At 32.2% G+C, this 22,619-nt stretch overlaps 1 protein-coding gene across 1 annotated transcript; it reads right to left on the bottom strand.

Annotated features, from left to right (window-relative positions):
* Positions 1-1,424: 1,424 nt before the first annotated feature.
* LOC129232677 (fumarate hydratase, mitochondrial-like) lies at positions 1,425-22,370 on the bottom strand (the record flags this gene model as incomplete). The annotated part of the gene is given in 5 exon segments (XM_054866809.1): positions 1,425-1,704; positions 8,155-8,371; positions 13,175-13,378; positions 16,925-17,005; positions 22,259-22,370. Coding segments are annotated over 5 exon segments (822 nt in total), but the record flags the coding sequence as incomplete, so codon positions are not given.
* Between the last annotated feature and the right edge of the window lie 249 nt (positions 22,371-22,619).

The following is a 22,619-nucleotide window of genomic DNA, read 5'->3' as shown; positions in this document are numbered from 1 at the left end:
TACAAAAAGCGTTCCTTCAACCACCTCAAAAACTGATTTCTGCAGACACTCCCGTTTACCTGCACAAGGTAGCAATTTACTACACGGTTTTTGTAAAAGTACAGAAAAATGGTAGTACAGTAGCAGACCGTTATAACGCCGACCTATATAACGCAATTCTCTATAAACTGCACAACTTTTCAGAAGTAAACAATAGGTTTTGAAGTTTAAGAAATCCCTCTGTTTTGCTTTGCTAACATAAAAAGTGCTAGACAAATTAAATCTTGAAAGTTTTTCATCTTTCAATCTTAATTCAAAGCTTTTAAATTGAAAGTTAGAACTTATAGTAAACAGAAAATACCAGATGGCTCTTGAAAATGCAGCTGTTATGCAAACCATGAAGCGAGCAGAAGTGCAGGATTTTGATTGTGAAACATATTTATTTGTGAATAACTAATTGTAATATTGGTGCTTTAATACTCATTGCAGATAAAACTCATTCTGAAGTGCTAATATATAGATATATTCTGAATATTAGTTTCAAAATTTGTGAAACGATCTATATAACGCAATAACCTGTAATAACGCAAAAGCTCTGTTCCCAATGTGTGCGTTATAACGGTCTTCTACTGTAAAATCATTCTCTATTGGACCCAGAATAAAGTTTACGACCAAACGGCACGAACTTGAGGGTCACAGATAGTTTGGTCCCAGAAATGCAATGGCGTTTTCATTGGAATTTCTTAATTTGACACTATGTTCGATCTCCCAACATCTTTTTCATCTTTTGTAAATAAATTGTGTATAAGAGAGGACACGTATTTATTTATGGGCATGATCTAAGTCAGTTGAAAAGTCGAAACAATCTTGTATTTTTGTTCTTTTGTGTGCCATGTGCAATAAATCACAGTGTCTTCTCTTCTCCCATTTTTTGCCTATCAATGTGGGATATCTTTGATAGCAGGCAATAAATATCCAGTTAAAGTAACTGTTTTTATTAGCAAACGATAAATACTTGTTAATAGCAGAGGATTAATATAAAATGAAAATATTTAGTTTTTCATTTGCAAACGATAAATATCCTGTCACTACGTTATTTCGGCATTCAAGTTATTGAAATTAAAAACAGTAGCCAATTTGAATTTGAGAACGGGTTATTAAAAACTAGTGTTCAACTTAATTAATTCAAAGATAAGCATGCAAACGGCTCATTCTGCAGTGCAACAGCAAAAAAATCGATAAAAATGGTAATTTTACAGGAAATACCATTGTATTTCTGGGTCCAAATTAACATCTTTGGACTCCCGTTGCAGCTGAACTAGGGCCTATGAGCCAGGCTCTACCTGGGCTCATATCTAGTTGGAATCGACCTATATCTAGAATTTTGTCCAAATCCGTGACCCTCAAGTTTGTGCCGTTTGGTGGTTAGAATAATGAGTCTCGCATAGCAATAAAGGTGATTTATTTAGAAATATATTACAAATTATAATATCCTAGTGTCTCCCTATGGTGCCCAATCACTTGGGCCCCAACATGTCTTCTGGTCGGACCCACTTGTCGAACTGTTCCGAGGTCAGGAATCCCAGCTTGATGGCTGCCTCCTTGAGGGTGGTTCCTTCCTTGTGGGCAGTCTTGGCGATCTTGGCGGCCTTGTCGTAGCCAATGTGGGGGTTGAGGGCTGTCACCAGCATCAGGGACTCGTTCAGGATGTTGTTGATCTTGTCCCTGCGGATGACACCACAAGATGAAATAAAAATACAAATGTGACAACCAGCAACAGGCTCTGCTCTGGGCAGGGTTGGCCGGATTGGACCCAATTGGGTTGGACCCAATGGGTTTTTTTTTGAAAAAACCCATTTAAAAAAACCCATTATTTAGCCCACTTTTGGGTTTCTTAAAATTTTTGTAGAAGTTTTTAAAAAAATTTATTAATTTAAATACTTACACAGTTTAAACTTCTTTTTTATTTGTTCTTACCACGCACAATGGACATAAAAAATGAATTTTGAACTTTAATAGTATTTCTTAACTCTTAACGGCATTAAAAAATACTTCAAGATTTTAAATAAATATATTTAACTTTTTTCTTTAACTGGTCAATAAATAACTCAAAATTATCTTGACTAAGTCATGTCACGTCTGATTTTCTCAGTATTTGTAGATTGTACAGAGGAAAGTTCTCTAGCTAAAAGGCTTTCATGCAAATTATTTTCTGCAAACCAACATGTCACAAATCTCGAATAGACAAGGTATATTTTTTTAGAAATTAACAGTTTTTACAAACGGTCAGAAAGAAAACAGAATAGAATGTACAGTATTTTCATTATCTTACGAAAAAGTTTAATATTTCTTACTCTGTACACAGAAATCGAAAATTAGGCAGCATAAAATTCAAAGAAATGTGTTGATTAAGCTGGAATTCAGTAAAAAGAGATTTAAAATACTTGAGGTTCTACAGTAGTTTTGCATAACAAAATGAAATACAATAAAGTAAAATGCAAAAAAAAAAAAAAGTAATTAAAAACAAACAAAAGATTTTATCACTCGAGAAGTAACTTTACCTTAACTGTTGGTAATCATGGAAACTAAAAAATCTGAAACTTCACCATTCTTGGGTTTCGTCGTCTTTCATACCTTTCTTCAGAAAACACGGAATTTTCCAGCTTTTTTCACCTCAAGACAATTTTTGTGCTTTGTTCCTATACTAACGTTACAATATGCTACAAGTACCCCATATTTTTCCTAAAAAAAAGACAAAAAAACCCACATTTCTTTTAAAAAACCCAGCTTTAGTTGGGTTTTTTTGAGTTTAATTTAAAAAAAACCCAAAAAACCCTGGGTGCATGGGCTTTTTTAAAAAAACCCGGGTTTTTGCCAACCCTGGCTCTGGGCCCAGCCAGGCTGGTCCTAGTCAGTTTATGAGTCGTCAATGAAGATCAATGGCCCTCTTAAAGCTATCCACCCCCTTGCTCAGTACTACCTCTTCCGGTAAGCTATTCCGAGTGCCCACGACCCTACTAAAGTAGTAGTTTTCCCTTATTCAAGTTAGCGTGAGATTTGAACAGCTTAAAACAATGACCCCTTGTCCTGCTTTCCATGCAAAAATTTAATTCGTTAACATCATTTATTTTGATAAACTATCTGCCTCACCCGGCATTGCATGGTGCACCTTGAAAATAATAGTTATGTAACGCGTGTTCAACAATCAGGCTTGAAAAAAAAAAAAAATCAGTAAAGTTTTGAGGCAGATTGCGGGAAAATAACCAAAAAAGTAAACATTTTAAATCCCCCAATTGAAGGAAAAGCCTTAAAACAAAAACCAAAATTTTATTTGTTTATATTCAAGAAAAAAAATGGCAACAGATCTTTCATTTAACAATTTTCTTCACACTACAACTACAAATTTTAATAAGAGCATTGTTATGAAAAGTTGAGATGAAGCACTGAATAATAATTTAAACGGAGGAAAGTCTTCGAAAAATATGGATTTGATTTGGAAATCTAAGAGTCATAATTAATAGTTTTTAATGGATATCTCCGCTAATTATTATCGGAGGATTGTGTTAAATAGCCAAACATGACGACGGGAAGATGATGAATCCATCGATACCTGGCTCGATGGTCAGTTCACTGTCGTTCGGGAGAAGAAGCTTAGACATACAAGTTACTTGGAAAGTTGAGATGAAGCACTCAGGGCCGGATTTAAGGGATGGCAGGCAGGGCTACTGCCCCGGGTCATCCACAGCAAAGGAGCCCCCACACTAAAATTTTTATAAAATATCCTAACTTTCACAGGTTGAAAATATCGGATATACATGAGCTCAGTTTGTAATTATATTAAACAATTGGATCAGGTCCCCTCTGATCCTCCTTTGCTCCAGGCTATACATGTTAAGCCTATTAAGTCTGGTATCATAATCTAAGTCTGAAAGTCCCCTTACTAGTCTAGTTACCCCTCTTTGAACATTTTCCAATACACAAATATCTTTCCTCAGATAAAGCGACCAAAACTACACAGCATACTCCAAATGTAGTCTTGCTAAACACCTATATAAAAGCAGAAGAATCTTCTTAGAATAGGTCTTAGACCAGTGCTTCTTAAATTGTGTTTTGCGGAACCCCGGGGCTCTGTGGAGATCACTCAAGGGTTCCACGAAACTTTCCTTTTTTCGAAATGTTCAAATTAGTTTCGAAATGTTAGTTTAAAAAAAAAGTTTGAACAAAAAATATAAATGAGTATTTTTCGAATGAAGGACTGCCACTATATGAACTTTGCATTAAAAAGCACTTGACGTTAAATCTCGGTTATCACAAATTTGCCATTTCAACTGCGCTTGCGCGCGGACTTAGCTTTCTGGGCTTTCTGTTTTAAGAATTATTAGTGTTGCTTGTTTATATTTAAGCTGAGCGAGAGTCCCACCAAATTAATGAATGCGATTAGAATATTTTCACAGCGATTTCATGATATATTATGTGAAACTACGGATATGAATAACTGATAATCTTAAGAGAAAAATGACACTTCAATATTTATTAGTTTGGAAATATTTATTTAACATAAATGTAAAACACGTTGTGTATTTCAAAAATTATTGGAATATGAGTACAGAAACCCGTCTTTTGCGGATATTTTACGTAAGGCGTAAACAACTTAGTATTATACATTTTTATTTAGGTTGAGGGTTCGGCTTTGTATGGCAGCTTTGTAGAAGTGATGCTGCAGTTCTAGTACGCTCTTCTGAGGTTAAAAATTTAGTCATGAAAAAGGACAGACGATTCAGACACCGAATCCATTAATAATTAAGACGCAAAATTCAATCTTTACCGAGGCCTAAAAACTAAATCAGAAAAAAACTTTGTGGTTTCTAATTTTTATCTCTTGCCATCTCATATTTATAACCGAATTTAAAATGTTTGTAATTAATTTAGCAAGACTTTTGAAATCAGCTAAGTCCGTGCGCAAGCGCAGTTGAAATGGCAAATTTGTGATAACCGGGATTTAACGTCGAGTTTAAAAAGCCATTAAAAGTTTTGAGATCTATGCCCGAGCATCACTCGAGTTGCCGTTTTTGGTGAAGGGAATGAAGCCCGGGATTCTCTCGGGGTCAAATTTTTACTCTCTTAGCTATAAAAGTACAAGTTCTATATGTTTCTAAACTTTTTAGATACTATCTACAAACCTTTTACTTTCAATATACATATATATATATATATTGAATTATTTTTATTTACCTGGCTTTTTAGTTTTGCTGCGTTGCGCATCTATGGGCTCTTGGTGTGGTCTTTTCAGTGTTTTTCACTTTTATTATTATTATTATATATGTATGTATATATATATATATATATATATATATATATATATATATATATATATATATATATATATATATATATATATATATATATATATATATATGCTTATGCCCCCTGCTTTTAGTTTTAGGTTTGAGCTCTAGTTTATTGTTTTTAGCTTAGCAAGTAGTGCTTTTGCCCATTGTTACTCTATATTGCATGTACTGGAGCTTAAACATTCTCTTCTAGTTCATAGTTAAAAAATTTTGGTCTTTTGACCATAATTAATGAATCCTCCACGGCTGATGAGCTCTGTATTCACTCCTTATCTATTCCTACTTAATAGCTGTTTGCATTTTTCCTTTTTATCATCATTTATTATTTATAATTTATTTAATATTTGAAATTCTGATTGCTTAATTTTATATATATATATATATATATATATATATATATATATATATATATATATATATATATATATATATATATATACACACATAGATGGCAGCACCAAGCAGAAATTATGGCATGAATCGTGATAGAATATTGGGTTTAAATTCGAGTTTGTGCTTTGAAATATAATATACAAAAGCAAATTTTATCAAATAATGATTATTTTCAAATTAAACCTATTTTCAGATATTTGTTCAAGATTTATTTAAGATTTAATTGAGTCTGGGTAAACTTTTATGGTTAAAAATTATGCTTTCCTGTGCGGAACTTTTTTTTTTTTTAGTTTCAAACATGCTTTTTTCGACAATTTCTTACTAAAAATTGATTTTTATTTCATTCAAATAGTTCCTACATTAAGAAAGAAAACATATTGAAGTATGCAATAAAATAAAAATTACTAAAATACACATCTTCCCAGTATTTTTCGAAAAATCACGCAAAGCACCAAAAAACCCCAGTCTGGAGGGAGATATAGCTGCAATTTGTGTTGGTTAAAATGAAAAACATTTCACTTTTTCATCTTATCTAATTATACAGGGTGTTCCGTTTTAACCTGCAAGACCTTTATCTTTGCAACCGTTTGTCCTAGATGTATTCTACCAATTGCAAAAATGCTCAAAATCAGGTGCAGAGTTAAGATATTGAAAGGTTGAAGCAAAAATAAAAAGGCTGAAACCTAAACTAAAAAACCTAACTAATATTTAGAGAAATAATCTCCATTAAAAACGATTACTGACATAAAAAACTTGACATTTTTGTGACCCAAACTCAAGAAGATAGTCCAGTTCAAAGTTTTAAGGGACCATACTGAAGATGAGATTGGAACCTATCACCCTTTCAGAAGAATGACAGGTCGTCAAAGTAAGAAATATAAGGTATTTATATTTTTCATTGCTATTCAAAAATGGAAATGTTATGTCGTGATACACAAAAACACACTATAAAACCTCGAACAATTTGAAAAATCACACTCTATGCACACATATAATTTTTAACACTTGTTAATCGTTATATTTTCCCCCAAAAGGTGTTATTGACGGCGAGGGAAAGGTGGTGCAAGTCCAGGCCCGTGTCCAGGATTTCATAAAGGGAGGGGTTGAAACTTTTTACCTATGTAACTTACGTTGTCAAAGGAAAACTAACCACGCGTGCTGAATAGTTCATTTTAGTTTGATAATTAGGATTTTTTTTTTTTAAATACAATTTGCGTTTCTTTTTTTTTTCTAAATGAAATCCTATTTGTACAGTTGAACATTTTGTAAAAGCACACATATTTTTTTTATGCCACCTAATTCTAGTTTCTTTTCTTTTCTTTTGTTTTTACATCAAATAACATTGAACAGGAATTTAATGAAAATAAAAATTGCATTGAAAAAAATTGCTGTTTCGCATAGAAACATTTTTCTAATGTGTGAAACGACTAATTCATCCAACACTAAAGGCGTACCATAAAAAAAAAGTAAGCAAAGTAACCATTTTCCAAGCCCCCTAAGTTTTTTTTTGGAGGGGAGGGGCTATGTCATTGTCTAATATTCGTTTAGGTAATTTTCCCTTGCATGCTTACAGCATTGCCGGACTCTCCAGCCATTCCATTTTTTCAAGGCCTTAGAAGCGAAGGGGCTTGGGAATCATACAATTGAGGAAAATGGTAATTGTTAAACATGGGGAAATATTAAAGAGGGTGAATACTGTATCAGAGTTTAACTCTAAAATTAATTAAAACTTAAAATACGTTTTGGAAAATCGTTTAGTGATTCATTGATATTTTTTTTTTCTTTAATGGGAGGGGTTTAACCCCTAAAACCCTCCCCTTGGACACGGCTCTGTGCAAGTCACAAAACGCTGCGTTTCATATCTCGATGAATATTGGTCGTACTCATTTCAAACTTTTTGTGTTGGAATTTTTTTACAATGGAGATTATTTCCCTATAGATAAGTTGGGGGACCTAGGGCCCGTATAAAAAGTTAAATTTTGTATTTTTTGACTGATTTTTATTTTTATTTCAAACTTTCAATATCTTAACTCTGCATTAGATTTTGAACATTTTTGCTATTGGAAGTATACATATAGGACTAACGATTGCGAAAATAAAGGCCTTGCAGGTTCAAACGGAAGACCCTGTATATATTTTGTTCAAATCTTGCAACTCAATTTTCACCCACTTCCTGCGATAGGATTCTTTTGAAATTTGGCATATGCGACTTTAGACCCGATGTGAATGCAATATTCTTTAGTCTCATTAATTGATCACTTTGTTTTAGTTTATTCCAATTTTAATTAACATTTTTGCATAAAAATAATATTTGCATAATATATTAGGATAAAATTTGAATAATATAATACGGTACACCCTGCATGTATAAATATATATGCAGGAAGAGTGAACTATTAGTTGGATTTGAAAAAAGAAGAGACAACAGACTCACGTGTTAGCGACGATCCCCTTGACGCAGTTGTCTGTGAAGGAGAGGCAGCTGTCAGCGGTGAGTCTGACCGATCTGAGGACGTTGGCCACCATCATGGGCTTGAAGACGTTGAGCTCGAAGTGGCCGTTGCTGCCCCCTATGGAGGTGGCCACATGGTTACCCATCACCTGGGCGGCAACCATGGTCATGGCCTCGCACTGGGTCGGGTTCACCTTGCCTGGGGGGTCACAAGCAGACATCTTCAGGGGAGCGATTTTTTTTTGAATGAGAGTTTAAGTTTCGGTCTAACATAACAAAAGAATGGCGGCAAAGTTGGCAATATGAGTCGAGGCGTGTACTTACGGACTTTTAACCTTCAGTAAAATGTTTGTGCACATATAGTGATGTAAAATGCCTGGGTATTTATTTTTTAAGGTAAAAACCCAAGCAGTGTTGCCAGATGGTCAAATCCAGATTTCCCCAATACCCTTCCAACTTTTCCCCAAAAAGCGATGTTTTATGTCAAAATTCCCCAAATTCAAAAATTATTTTTCCACTAACATTTTCATAAAATGAATCGACTTCCTCTGATACTTTTTGTCTCTTGAAATTTTTTTCCCCCCCAAATAGCGAAATTTTCTTATAAAATTCCCCAACTTTTTCTTCTTTCCATTTTCACGCTTTTTTTTTTTTGCCTTCTTTATCTTTATCCTTTTTTTATCTTTACTAATAATAAAGCTGAAAGTCTCTCTGTCCGGATCTCTCTCTCTCTGTCAGGATATCTGTGACGCGCATAGCACTTAGACCGTTCGACCGATTTTCATGAAGTTTGGCAAAGAATTAGTTTGTAGCATAGGGGTGTGCACCTTTAAGCGATTTTTCGAAAATTCGATTTTGTTCTTTTTCTATTCCAATTTTAAGAACATTATCCTGAGCAAAATTATCATAAGATGGATGACTAAATTACCAAGTCATCATTAATGTGGAACCGTAGCATAATATTCCACATAATGCGAAATGCAAATTCCATAAAGTTGAGCAAACCTAAACCAACGCTGTTTGATACAAACAATGTAACTACCAGATGACAAGACGCGAATTTCAATACAATTTTTTTCCCCAGAGGTTTTTTTTCCCCCAGGTTTTCCCCAAGAAAAAAAATTTTCCCCAAAGAATTCCCCTCAAAACCCATTTTCCCAAAATTTCCCCAGAGGGCACCAAACTTCCCCAAAATGGGGAAATTTCCCTCAATCTGGCAACACTGAACCCAAGCAGGGTATTCACTCAGGTATTTATTTTTCTGAGCACTCTAGTCACACAAAGTTCCCATATTTTTGGATAATATGATATTGCATGTATGTATACAATATATTAAGTGCAAAGAAAAATTTAAACTTTGGAAATTTTCTGACAATTTTTAACTTTATAAACATCAGCCAGTTGACTTGCAACTCTGCTGCTAACCTAAAAACAAAAAAATGCTATTCACAACTGTTAAACTAAGGAAGCTGATGTCTCCTGCTCATGCTTAGAATGCACTAAAGTCCAGTCTGAAGTTTTCTTCGAATATTTCCGACTGAATACAAGGAACAGCCTCATTTATTTTTTGATAAAAAAATTGATTAGATGAATTTTATTATATTGTTTTGAAGTTGGAAGAATGTCTAAATTTTTGAGGAGCTGACACATGGCAATGCAACTAATACGTCATCTCAAAAACCCAATCATGAGAGAAATGAAATAAACATGCTTCAAAAATGATCAGACATACACAATTGTCATATTCTTGTATAAGGGTTATATAGGTTTCGTTTTTGCGATCGCATCTGTTTTACTTTAGGGATTTTCCTCACAACTCTGACTAGTAAAAATTCCCTTTTTAGGTAATTTAATAGTTACAGTGAAAATTAGGGAGACATAAACTTCATTAAAAAGTTCGGGAAAAGGCATCACAATTTGATAGACTCCCAAACAAATCGGGAAAGTTAGCAGTTATGTCACCAGGAAAGAGAACTCAATTAAACCTCGATTTAAGACATTTAACAGGGATCAAAGTGACCAGCTGACAAAATATAGGACATTTTTTGAAAAAATATAGGACACATTTTTTAAAAAAAATAGGATTTATAGGACACCAAAAAAAAAAAGATTAAATTTTGCATATATATATCATAAAAAAGTTACCTTTCAGTGCCACTGATGAAAAAATATGTACACAAAATTTTTTAGATATACCAAATTGATTCTTTACTATCTAAACATTAAAATTTAAATTTCTCACATTCAAAAAATAAATAAATAAAAACAGTGATAATATTATTGGAAATAACGATTTATTTCAATTAAAAATCAAAATGGTTTAGCAACAAATTACATTGAACTGCTTGACTCTTTCTGATTAGCTTTTAAAATGTTTATTAACAGTGTCTATTATGGCTTGCCCAGCCTCAATGTCAGTCATGTATTCATTTACAATTTGAGGCCTAATTTTTAATTTCGTATTCCCCTTATCCATCATTGCCAGAGCTGAATTAATGCTTTCCTCAAATCCTTTATCTCAAGAATTTTTTGTTACATCATTCCTGATTTAGGTTTTGTATTTTTCTTTCTTCTCATTTATTCCAGATTTTTTTTCTTCCTGTTCCTTATATTTCAAGTGTGTTGCTTCGCACAACTGGATCAATTTTTTTTAGTTGACATGAACATTTTCCAGTGTTTTACGAGTCTTTTACAACTTTGAGAGCAACAATTGTGTCTAAACTCATGTTCGGTTTGTCACTAGTCACATCTTTTGTTAAACCTCTTTGGCCATGAGAGAAACTCAGAAAAGCCTTAAGAAGTTTGGTCAAATTAGACTAGTGCAGGTTTTCATCCTTCAGGTTAAAGATGAAATTCCAATGCTTATTGACGGGGTTATCTACAACATAGGAATATCTTCGTCATTGATGTACATTAGGGTGTATCCAAAAAAAAAACGAAAATTGTTTTTTCAAGTTGCACACCCTCTTATATTTTTGCTTTTATGTGAAAACAATTGTAAAAATTTTCATATAATTTTAACAAAATTTCATGTTGATAAAACATTGCTCTTGTAGCCCATATGTACCACAAAAATATTTGTCAAAATTTTCAAAAATATTAAGGTACACAACAGGAGACCTTTTTTCAAAAAATTGATTTTTTTTCTATTTTTTTTAAAATTAAGACAAATTTATATTAAAAAACACTTACAAAAATTATTAGACAACACATATTTCAATCAACATTTGCAAATGAATAATAAAAAAATAATGTATTTAAATGAAAAATTTGACATGAAAAACCCCATATTTTTGAGTACTATGTAGGAGACTTGAATATTGCATGAGAGCAAAATCTCCTACTTAATACTAATTACCTACTTTATTGTTTATATTTTTCAGCTTTATAATTTCTGAAAATTTACCTCATGTTTTTTAAAAATATATAGAAAAATATTAGCTTTTAGAAGAAAGTTATAAATTTTAGACCAAGTGCAGGATACTTTTTTTTGTGGTACATTTGGAGCTATCGGGGCAACATGAAATTTCAAATATTTTATTGGATCTAACTAAAGTAAACTTTCACCAGTTTTCCCTTTCAGAGCTTCTTTTTTGATGAAGCATGGCATAACTTTCAATGAAAAGTCACATAACTCGTTATGCATAAGGTGTAGAATTCCTCTGGGGTACCAAAAATATAGGATTTTTTTTTTTGGAAATATAGGATTTACAGGAAATATAGGACGACTTTGATCCCTGCATTTAACGATATCAAGAATCTTCACGGAGCGTGATGATGCACCCTGGTTTGTTAGGATTGAGAACTCATCCTAATGGGGTTGTTTCGTTCCGTCAAAAGAGTACTACTTTTAGTCACTGAAATTGATAGAAAGGGAAAAAAAATAACATGAAGCGAGAAAAAACTTTCGTTTTCCCAACACTTCATTTTTAATTATTTTTTTTAAATGTCCAATTTTGAAAATAAGGTGAGGTCTTTATGACGTCACAAATGATGTACTTTGGTGCATTTGTCTTCCTTGCTTCCACATTATGATAATCAAGAAGCGAATTAAACTGCGCTCTACTCTTGATATCAACCATATCATTGCCAACACATGTGAATAAGGAAGATAATTAAATATTTTGCCTTAACAGAAGCATAAACAATGAAAGTGCACCAATTAAAATTTTTTTTTCAAAAATATTTAACTTAGTCAAATTATTTTAAAAATGGCCAGCCCCCATGTTTTTAAGCATTCTCTTTCAGAAAAAAAAAATACAGTTGGCTCTCTGTTTAACGATGCTCTATTTAACGACTTTCTCTACTTAAAGATGACTTTTTACGGCCCCGGATGCTCCACTGTAGTTTTAAAAGCATTCTATTTAAGGACGCATTCTACTTAAGGACGATTTTTGTAGTCCCTTGTAAGTCACTAAATAGTCGCACTGCCCTTTTAAATTTTTGTAAATGACTTTATTGTGTTCTGATTGTTTTCCAAGATTGTAATAGAACACCAATAGAATGCAATAGCACACCAATAGAACGTAAGAGAACACCAATAGAACGTAAGAGAACACCAATAGAACGTAAGAGAACACCAATAGAATGCAATAGCACACCAATAGAATGCAATAGAACACAATAGATCTCAATGAGAACACCAATAGAATGCAATAGAACACCAATAGATCTCAATGAGAACACCAATAGAATGCAATAGAACACCACTAGAATGCAATAGAACACCAATATAATGCAATAGAACACCAATAGAATGAAATTGCACACTAATAGAATGCAATAGAACACAATAGATCTCAATGAGAACACCAATAGAATGCAATAGAACACCAATAGATCTCAATGAGAACACCAATAGAATGCAATAGAACACCAATAGAATGCAAAAGAACAACAAAATGCAATAGAACACAAACAGAATGCATTAGAACAGAAACAGAATGCAATAGAACACAAATAGAATGCAATAGAACATATGAGTGACATAATGAATTCTCACCGGGCATGATGCTGCTCCCCGGTTCGTTCTCGGGGAGGGTGAGCTCCCCCAGTCCGCACCTGGGCCCGGAGCCCAGGAATCGGATGTCGTTGGCGATCTTCATGAGGCTGCAGGCAACCACATTCAGGGCCCCGGACACTTCCACCATGGCATCGTGGGAAGCCAGGGCCTCGAACTTGTTGGGGGCAGACACAAATGGCAGCCCTGGAAAAAAGGAATGAAGCTCGTGGAATCTGTTAACCATGTCTGAGCAATTCCATAGAAAACACAAATTTTACAAACGAAAGCCGTGGCCGGGTTTCTATGTTAAATCCGCTCTTGCGGGATCATTTTAGTATCGAATAAAAATCACTTAGCCAAATTTTCAGTCTTTATCTCAAACCATTAGAGTTTTTCAAAAAAAACCCTGATTTTTCAATTTTAATGAATGGTAATTTTTTTCCTTGTTTTTAAAAATAAAACACATAAAAACTTTCATAGACATAATTTTTAAGTGAAAAGCGAATTTTTGATGGCGAAAAATTTTTTTTTTCAATGCTTTTCTGAAAAGTGTCAGTCATCAAATTTTCTCAGAAAATGGCTTTTATACTCCTCTACACTCAGGCATTTTTTTTCTAATTTTTTAAAGTGATGGAACAATATAAAAAATATTAAAAAGTGATTTTTTTCATAATTTTGTGTTTAAACAAGTTTAAATATTTTTTATTGCCAATAAAAATCATTTGAACTAAGTCAATAAAAAAATCGTCTGTTCAGTGGGAAAAAAATTTTTTTTTTTAAATTTCAAAAATACTATCTTAGAAAAAACATAAATAAAACCATAAAAAATAAGATATATCCTTTGTGAAGTTATTAGGAATGTAAAAAAAAAATAGATTAGAGAGCTTTTAAATAAATATGATTCAATGCTAAATTGTGTACTTAAGACGGTTATATAATTTGGTCATGCTATTGGGAATAATTCTTCAATCCTGATCCAATAAAGACAGAAATTTCGAGCATTAAAGTGACTTTATTATAATTTAGACACTGTTTAACATAATTATGTTAAATAACCGACAGTTGACATAATAATTGGTGATATTTTTTAAGCAAAGTTAGTCTTTTTCACTCTTCATTCACAACGACATCGACTTTTTCATCAATGAACAGACGACTCAATATTTCGGCAGACTTTACTATTTTTGAAAAATATCGGGCATGAGACAGAAATTATATGATCACAGCAATGTGTGACCAATATGTGACAGTGCGCCTACCATTAGCACAGTCACAACAATATTGTTTAATCCCAGTGACAGGGTTCATACTCTATTCGGATGAAAAAATTCCATGACTTTTCCAAGACTTTTTCATGATTTCATAAAAAAATTTCATGACCTTCTTGCTACATGAAGAGAATAGTACTATTTAATTTCAAACTGGAAATTTTTTGGAAATGAGCATTAGCGAAACTTCTACGTGAATGCTTCTACCTCATCAAAGCACTTACTTGTGATTGAAAAAATATCAGTGTACACCTAAAAACTAAACTATTCTTATTTGTCTTCATCATATAACTTTTAGTAAAGTTAGTAAAACTACAGTGAATGAAATATAACGATGCTTAAATGTCTAACAATCTTTATAAACAGGTAAAATGATAATGAATGGGACAAAGGTTGAATGAGTCATTAACTAAGTTTCAATAAATTTGCTTCAAAGGTTGCCTTTTAGCATCAGCAGTGCAATTAAGCATACACATAGCTTGATAGTACTTTGGTTCATTAAAGAAAAGCCATTCTTTAGTAAATTCATGTTTCTAAACCAGATATTTATACTTTAAAAAAAAGAAAGAAAAACATTCAATAGCGAATAAATATTCTGATTCAAATGTACTTGTTTACTTATTTGCACATTTTCAAATGCATATAAATTAGTAGGTTCAGAGATTCCTGAACATAGGGTTTGATTCCTGACACTGAACGTAGCAGTGGGTGGCATGGATTAGTTCTGCGGGCTGTATGTTGGGCAGTACTGTTTTGGAGTATTAGAATTCCCCTATTTCTGTGTTTCATCACCTGACTGAAGATATTCATTTTCTAAAACTTCCAACAAATTGAGATAAATTCTGATAAATTTAGTAATAAAGTTTTTACGAGTGATGGAAACAAACTCGGAGGCAATTGAATTGCATTTTTTTAAGTGCGCGTAGCAAAATCAAGAATGTGCAAATTCGCTACTACAGAATATAAAAAGTCTTGAAAATAATGGTAAATGCAAAATGAGTGATGTCCAAGCAGTAAAATCACATTGCAAAAAAAAGACGAGTGGCTGCTACAGAAATGGATGTAATGAGATTTCAAAATTCAGAATTGTTTTTGCGATCATTCAATTTTCCAGTTTTAATATGTAAGACTTAAATCACTCAATATTTCTTATGCTTTTTTAGCACCTGTTACTTTCTCTTTGCCCCAGAACATTTTTTTATGACTTTAAATAATTTTCCATGACTTTGAACGAAAATTTCAATTTTCCATGACTTTTCCAGGTCTGAAATTCGCTAAATTTTTTTCCATGACTTTCCAGGAATTCCATGACTTGTACGAACCCTGCAGTGAGGTCATTCTTATCTGACTGATAATCGATAAAGTAACGATACGTTTCTGACTTAGTACGTCGGGATGTCACTTCAAATTTTATAATATTAGGTGTGATTTTGACATAATGGAGTTTAATCTTGCCATTTTCATTCATCCTCTCAGCTAAATATGATACAGCTTAAGACATATGTTTTTGACATATATTTTCAGTGTCTTGCTCCATGTTTGGTAAAAATAGTAAACCCTGCTGAAATATTAAGTTATCTGTTCATTGATGAAAAATTTAACATCGTTGTGAATGAAGACAGTGACGAAGACTAACCTTGCTTAAAAAATCATCATAAATTATTATATCAACTGTCGGTTATTTCACATAATTATTTTAAATGGTGTCTAAATTATAATAAAGTTACTTTAATGATCCAAATTTTTGTTCTTATTGGATCAATGCTGAAGAATTATTCCCAATAGCATGGACAAATTATATAACCTTATGCACAACTAAGCATTAAATAACATTTATTTAAAAGCTTTCTAATCATTTTTTACATATTAAGGTAGTTAAAATTTCCGAGTGCACCAAAGTATTATATGCTACTTTTCTCACAGTACAGAATAATATCAATAACATCAATTAGTGACTTGTTTGAGTGAAAAAACTAATATATTTTCCCTCAATATGTGCATATATGTGTGCAGTACACATCTATGTAAATGTGCAATATTTTACAGAGAAAATACGTTTTAAGCAGTAAAAGTTTTATGCATATTTCTAAGAGAGAAAAATAATATAGACTACAAATATTTTAAACTAATTAGCCCTTTTTGAGTTTTGTTTGAAAATAAAACTTAAACTACATTTTGGCTGTTAAAACACCAATTTTGCCAGAAAAAAAAAAAAAAAAAAAACAGTTAGTAAAAATTTTATGCATACTTCTAAGAAGGAAACCTAATATAGACTGCATGTATTTGTTATTTCTGGTACGACACATTTACAAAGTGAGCACGATTTGTAGCAAGATTCAAGCAAGATTTTTTTTTATAATTCATAAAAACTAAAAAAAAAAAATTTTTTTGATATGTTTTGTTGAACCTAAAAGCAAAAATTACCACACTCATGCTCACACATGCATCTTTCTCATAAAATAAATTTTAAAAAATTTAATACCTGTGATTTCTGCCACTTTGGCAGATACTTTCTCAGCAAATCCAATGCGAGTATTTAACCCGGTGCCCACCGCAGTGCCACCTACATAACAAAAGAGTTAAACATTAGACAAGCTTCAATAAAAACAAGTTGAATTCTTCTAAACTACATTAATATAGCAACCATTCCATATTGCATATTGTAGAACCTTGATACAAAAATACTTAGCTAACTTAGTGCAAAGATCAGGGTTGGGTTTTTTGCCGGCAAAAAGGTATTTTTGCCGGGACAGTGGAAAAAATCATGGCAAAAATGGAAAAAAACGGCAAAAACCTAATTGCAAATAAAGTTGCATTGTATTGTTAATCAAGAAATAGTGTCAATATAATATAAATAATGCACTTTAATATTTTAGTTATGTCTCTCCACGTTACTTCTAATTTATAAGCTAAAAAATAAATAAAAAACAAATGTTGGGATTGCAAAACTTAAGATTTTAAATGTTTGCTAAAACAATTTTTTCAGAATGAGCCAATTCCTTCAATGCTAAAACAAAGAATGTTTACTTAAGCTTAGTAAATTAATAAAAAGATTGAATTCTAATTATATATATATATTTAATTAATCACTTTTTTTGATCCCACTAAGATTTTTAAGCTATTTAATTAATAACAATATTTACTTGAATATAGAAACATATTAACTTTTCCTCACTAAAGAATTAATGCATTTTTTTTTCATTTACTAGGAAAATGGATAGCCAAGAGAAGAATTTAAAAAGAAGAAAAAAAAGATGATTAATATGTGCATTCTATATTCACTCTACTTTTTAGTAATACTGGCTCACTCTACAGAAAATGGCAAAGCCTTTTATCAAAATCTTTTAATGCTTTTACTTTTATATAAAAGAAAAAAAAAAAAAACTGCCGTAAGTTGTTAACACAAAATCTATTTTTGCCACTTTGGCAAAAACTGGCAAAAACCTATTTTTGCCGGGCGGTAAAAACCGTGGTTTTTTCCATGGTTTTTTCCGCCCCCGGAAAAAACTTGCCAACCCTGGCAAAGATCACTACAGAGGAATGTATCATTACACTGAAAAGCAATTAATACAGTCGGACCCCGATGGTTATTTGTAATATCGGGGAGTGATTTTTTAAAATTTTTTAATTGCACTTACTTTACCTAAAATCCGTAATAAGCAACTGCACAAAAATATACACAATTATAAAGTGTATACTTTTTATTCAGCATTCCACGAGTTATTACACACGAGTTAATTTGAAATTTTAAACAATTGAGTAGTAGATGTTTGACAATTTTCTTGATACTCGACTCGAAACAGTTCTCTTTCGACTTTATGGAGAGAAGAAAATACTGCGTCATTTACAGCCTGCTGCATGATATATGTTTTTAGTTTCCAGGCCATGTAAAGCATTTGAAAAAGTAACAGTTTTAATGGGAAATTTTCAATCGCTTTCTGCATCAAAATCAATATTTGTTGGTTGCCCCCCTTGCCCGTCAAAAATTGCCGATTGATTAGAAGAAAAGTCTTTTTCTATTTCGGACAATATGGATGTAACATTCGGAAAACAATCCAATACTTTCTAACTCAAATTTCAAAAAAAAAAAAAAAAAAATTTGGCTGTTAAAATAATTTGTTAATTCGGGGGATAATTTTGGGTAAATAGAGGGTTTTGGCTTTCATTTTAGTCAAGGAAAAAGAAAAATTCGTTAAATCGCGAAATTCGTTAAATAGAGGATTGTTAAATCGGGGTCCGACTGTACTTAAATTTAAGTAATATCTTATTTTCATTCAGAAAAAAATTATTAGAAGATAACATTTTTTTCTTTCTTAAAATGTTATATTCATTTAAATTTTATTAGAATTTAAATAATGTCTATTAAAACAGAATTAAGACACAGTGATAGTAACAATTTAAAAAGAAGTTCATCCAGAACTAAATGAGCCTTCTTTCCTGTATGCCAACATCAACTTTATAGCATCTGATCAATCTTCTCTTGATTAGATAAGATTGCAAATTATATCAAATATACCTTTTTAATGTTTTTGCTAATTTTTAGAAGCAAAATGAGCCTCTCTCATCTGATGAAATAGATACGTAAAGCATAAATTAAGGAACAAATAAAGCAATAGCACCTTTTAAACAATGCAGCTATTTTTTTCTCAATAAAACACTATTTAATCGTTTTCAAAAAAAATAAATAAATAAATAAATAAATAAAAAGCACATCAAAATAAATATGTTTTATTAAGTCAGAGCTTGACCGATTTTGAGGTAAACGAATCCGAGTCTGGAGTTGAAGGCTTTAAAATTCCAAGAGTCAGAGTCAGTCTTTTCCCTTTGAATCCATTTCAGCCGAGGTTGTGAATAAGTTGGACTCATTGGACTGATTTTGGGATACAGGTGTCGGAGTCAAAGGCCCTAAAACTCTTGAGTCGGAGTTCGACTCCGCAGCCCTGGTAAAAATATTTGTACTTTAAATTTATTCAGTGATATTTCTCTCTAATGTGTACCAGTGTCAAGTCTTCCGGAGATGATATTTAGATTTTTATTAAAAACATTTTTCCTATTTCATGAAACTCGAAATTAAGAGCATGTTCAGAATCTGCTCAATGTTTTCCATTATTTTGTACCTTCCCCCGTAGATGTCGATGTAAAAGTTTTTGGAATTTCTCAACTTGTATGCAAGTATATATGGTGCTTATTTTATTTCATAATTTTTCATGCAACCAAGCTTATAGAAATAGTCAATTAAAAAAGCATTTTTTATATTTATTTCACAAGTTTTTTTGTATTGAAATTTGAAGTGAAACTTTTTAAAATTTGAAACATATTTACCTGTCATCCATCCTAATTTTAAAAAACCAAACTATTTTTTCCTTATGTTCATTTCCATATACAAATTGCTCATATCTCTATGAGAAAAGCTTATGTTCACCTTTTATCTGCCTTAAATATTTTAAGTTTGTCTGCTCGAATTTAAATACAATTTTGAACAAGTATGAAGGTGGGAGAGTTTTAAAAAATGATTTTAAACAATTGAATTATTTTAAAAGTTCCAAATGCCTAAAACCCAAAAATATGCTTGCTTAAGTTAAGCCTTGAAACTAATTTGCTAAATTTAGTAACAAAACTAGCTTTATAATTTTAGGGATATTTCTAGCTCAGGAAAATTTCTGCACCCCTGGTGTGTTGTTGCAAGGTTTTATTAAGAAGACCCATAACTACAATGGGTCTGGTCCCTTTGTTCCTTCTATTCCTATTTTCTAGTTTTCATATTTACAATGCAACATGTGTAAGTCGATCTTTTCAAAACACTACACAGGATGAGTCAAAATGAATATAGCGATTACAAACGGCTATAACTATTTAATGAAGAAAAATACAGTCAAACCTTGATATCTCGAACTTCCTCATCTCGAAAGCCTTGATGTCTCAAAAAAACATTTTTCCCCTGCATTTTCTATAAAAACCCCTATTTTTTTCAATAGTTACCTTGAAATTTATTTTTCGAAACCCTTGATATGTCGAAATTTTTGCACAGAAGCAAGTTTCAGTTGACGTTTTTCTTCGGCAATTTTTTTAGTAAAACCAGTCTCGGGGACCAGTTTTCATCTCTCTTCTTGGAAACTTTGTGATTAGAGGATTGAAGGAAGATAATAGGGAAGTGTTGGTATTATAGGGGTGCTTTGTTTTCTCCAGAGTTTAGAATCTTTGTGCATTTTTCTCGAACATGTTGTCCACTTTGAGGAAAGGGGGTTGATTTGTCGCCAGTCAGTTTTCAAGTGAAAACGGAAAATGCGTTCCTCATTTTCATCATTCTGCTTTTTTAACTCCTACAAAACGGCTGCTAAAAACCTTTTTGAATGTGGAGAGCTACTAGTTGAAAATAAGAATTTTTAAATTTTTAGGTGAAAAACCAAGTTGAAGTTGTTGTTCATTTCACAATCTCTTCCTGTGCACTTTCGACAATTATAAAATTTCAAATCTAGTAAAATATTGAAGACTACTTTATTGATCGTAATTCAAAGTGGTTCCATAGTACATATATAAATGCATATAATGTACGTGTGTGTAATTGTGAGAGTTTCTAGTGTATTTTTTTAAAACCTTGATAACTCAAAAACTTGATGTCTGGAACTTTTTTTCCCATCCCGAGAGATTTGAGATATCGAGGTTGTACTGTATATCAATAAGATTTACACAGAATGTAGAGGGAACTTCAAAAAAAATTTTATGTAAAGCGCAGGTGCGGCAAAGCGGAAGTCCGCACATTCCTGAATTCAAACTTGGCAACGATAAGACTTGACACCCTGTGATTTCTTTCTATGGGGTTATGCGAAAGACAGGGTGTTTGTGCTTCCCTTGCCCAAAACAATTGAAGAACTGAAAATTTGCATTTGTAATGCGCTTGTGTCGGTTACTGCACAAATGCTTCAGAGCGTATGGCGTGAAATGGACTACCGCTCAGATATTGTCCATGTGACCAAGGGAAGATGCATAGAAAATCTCTGAGATATGTATATGGTACCGTTAAAGTATGAAACCCAAGATTTCATAGAATACCTAGTTATTTCATGGAATAACTGATCATGTCCGTCCGTTAAAGTGTAAAACTCTCTTGTATTTTATGGTTTAACTAGTTATTTCATAGAATAACGATCTGCAGCCCGTTTAAGTGTAAAATAATCTATATCATATATCTTGCACGACAAATACATTTACTTTCCACCCCTACTGTATTTATGAACTATTCCAGGCCATAGGGAGAGAACTTGTTTAGCGTGTTGGCGCAATGTCTTTGTTTTAGAAATAATGTTCTTTGTAATTCCAAGTGTCATTTTAGTAATCCTTGTTGTAACAAATGATTTTATGGTACGTTTCCATAAACATCATTTATACGCTGCATAAATTAGATAAATTGCTTCTTTTTCACTTTAATTGTCAATCATTAGTTTATTTAAAGAATGCCTAGTTATTTCATTTTAGATAAATTGTTTATTTTACAGTATCTCATTAGTTAATTTATAGAATACCTAGTTATTTCATAGAACAACTAGCTAAAGTGTCAAATGAATAACATATTACACACTTTAAAGGACATTATCAGTTATTTCATGGAATAACTAGGTATTCTATAAAATAACTGCATTATATACTTTAACGGTAACATATACAAAATTTTGAAGTTCCGTCTACATTCTGTGTAAATCTTATTGATATATTTTTTTCATTAAATAGTTATAGCTGTTTGTAATCGCTATATTCATTTTGACTCACCCTGTATTATACTATAACCCAAATAAACACACACAAAAAAAAAAGGTCAAACCTATGGCAAGATAATAGAGCCTTGGAAGACAGGCCTTCACCCTCTGGATACCAAATTCAATCTGTGTTGCATATCCACTGAATTCCTGGCCAAGGGACAGAGGAACTGCATCCTGAAAGCATGCAAAACAAATATGGCTGTTTACTTCATTCGAGTTCTCAGAGATACTCGCATTTCTTTCCAATTGATTACAAATATTGGAAAAAACATCATATGAAACTTTTGAAAATTTCATTCTGTACACCCTCTTCTGTAGGCAAACACCCTAATTTTCGGGAAAAAAAATCGATTTTGAGAAATTTAGAGAGCCCCAGTGTTCTCCTTTCTAAATTAACATTTTTTTTTTTTTAATCAATGAACA

Source organism: Uloborus diversus, unplaced genomic scaffold (assembly GCF_026930045.1).
Source record: "Uloborus diversus isolate 005 unplaced genomic scaffold, Udiv.v.3.1 scaffold_13, whole genome shotgun sequence".
NCBI lineage: Eukaryota > Metazoa > Arthropoda > Arachnida > Araneae > Uloboridae > Uloborus > Uloborus diversus.
This window is presented reverse-complemented; position numbering and strand designations above follow the sequence as displayed.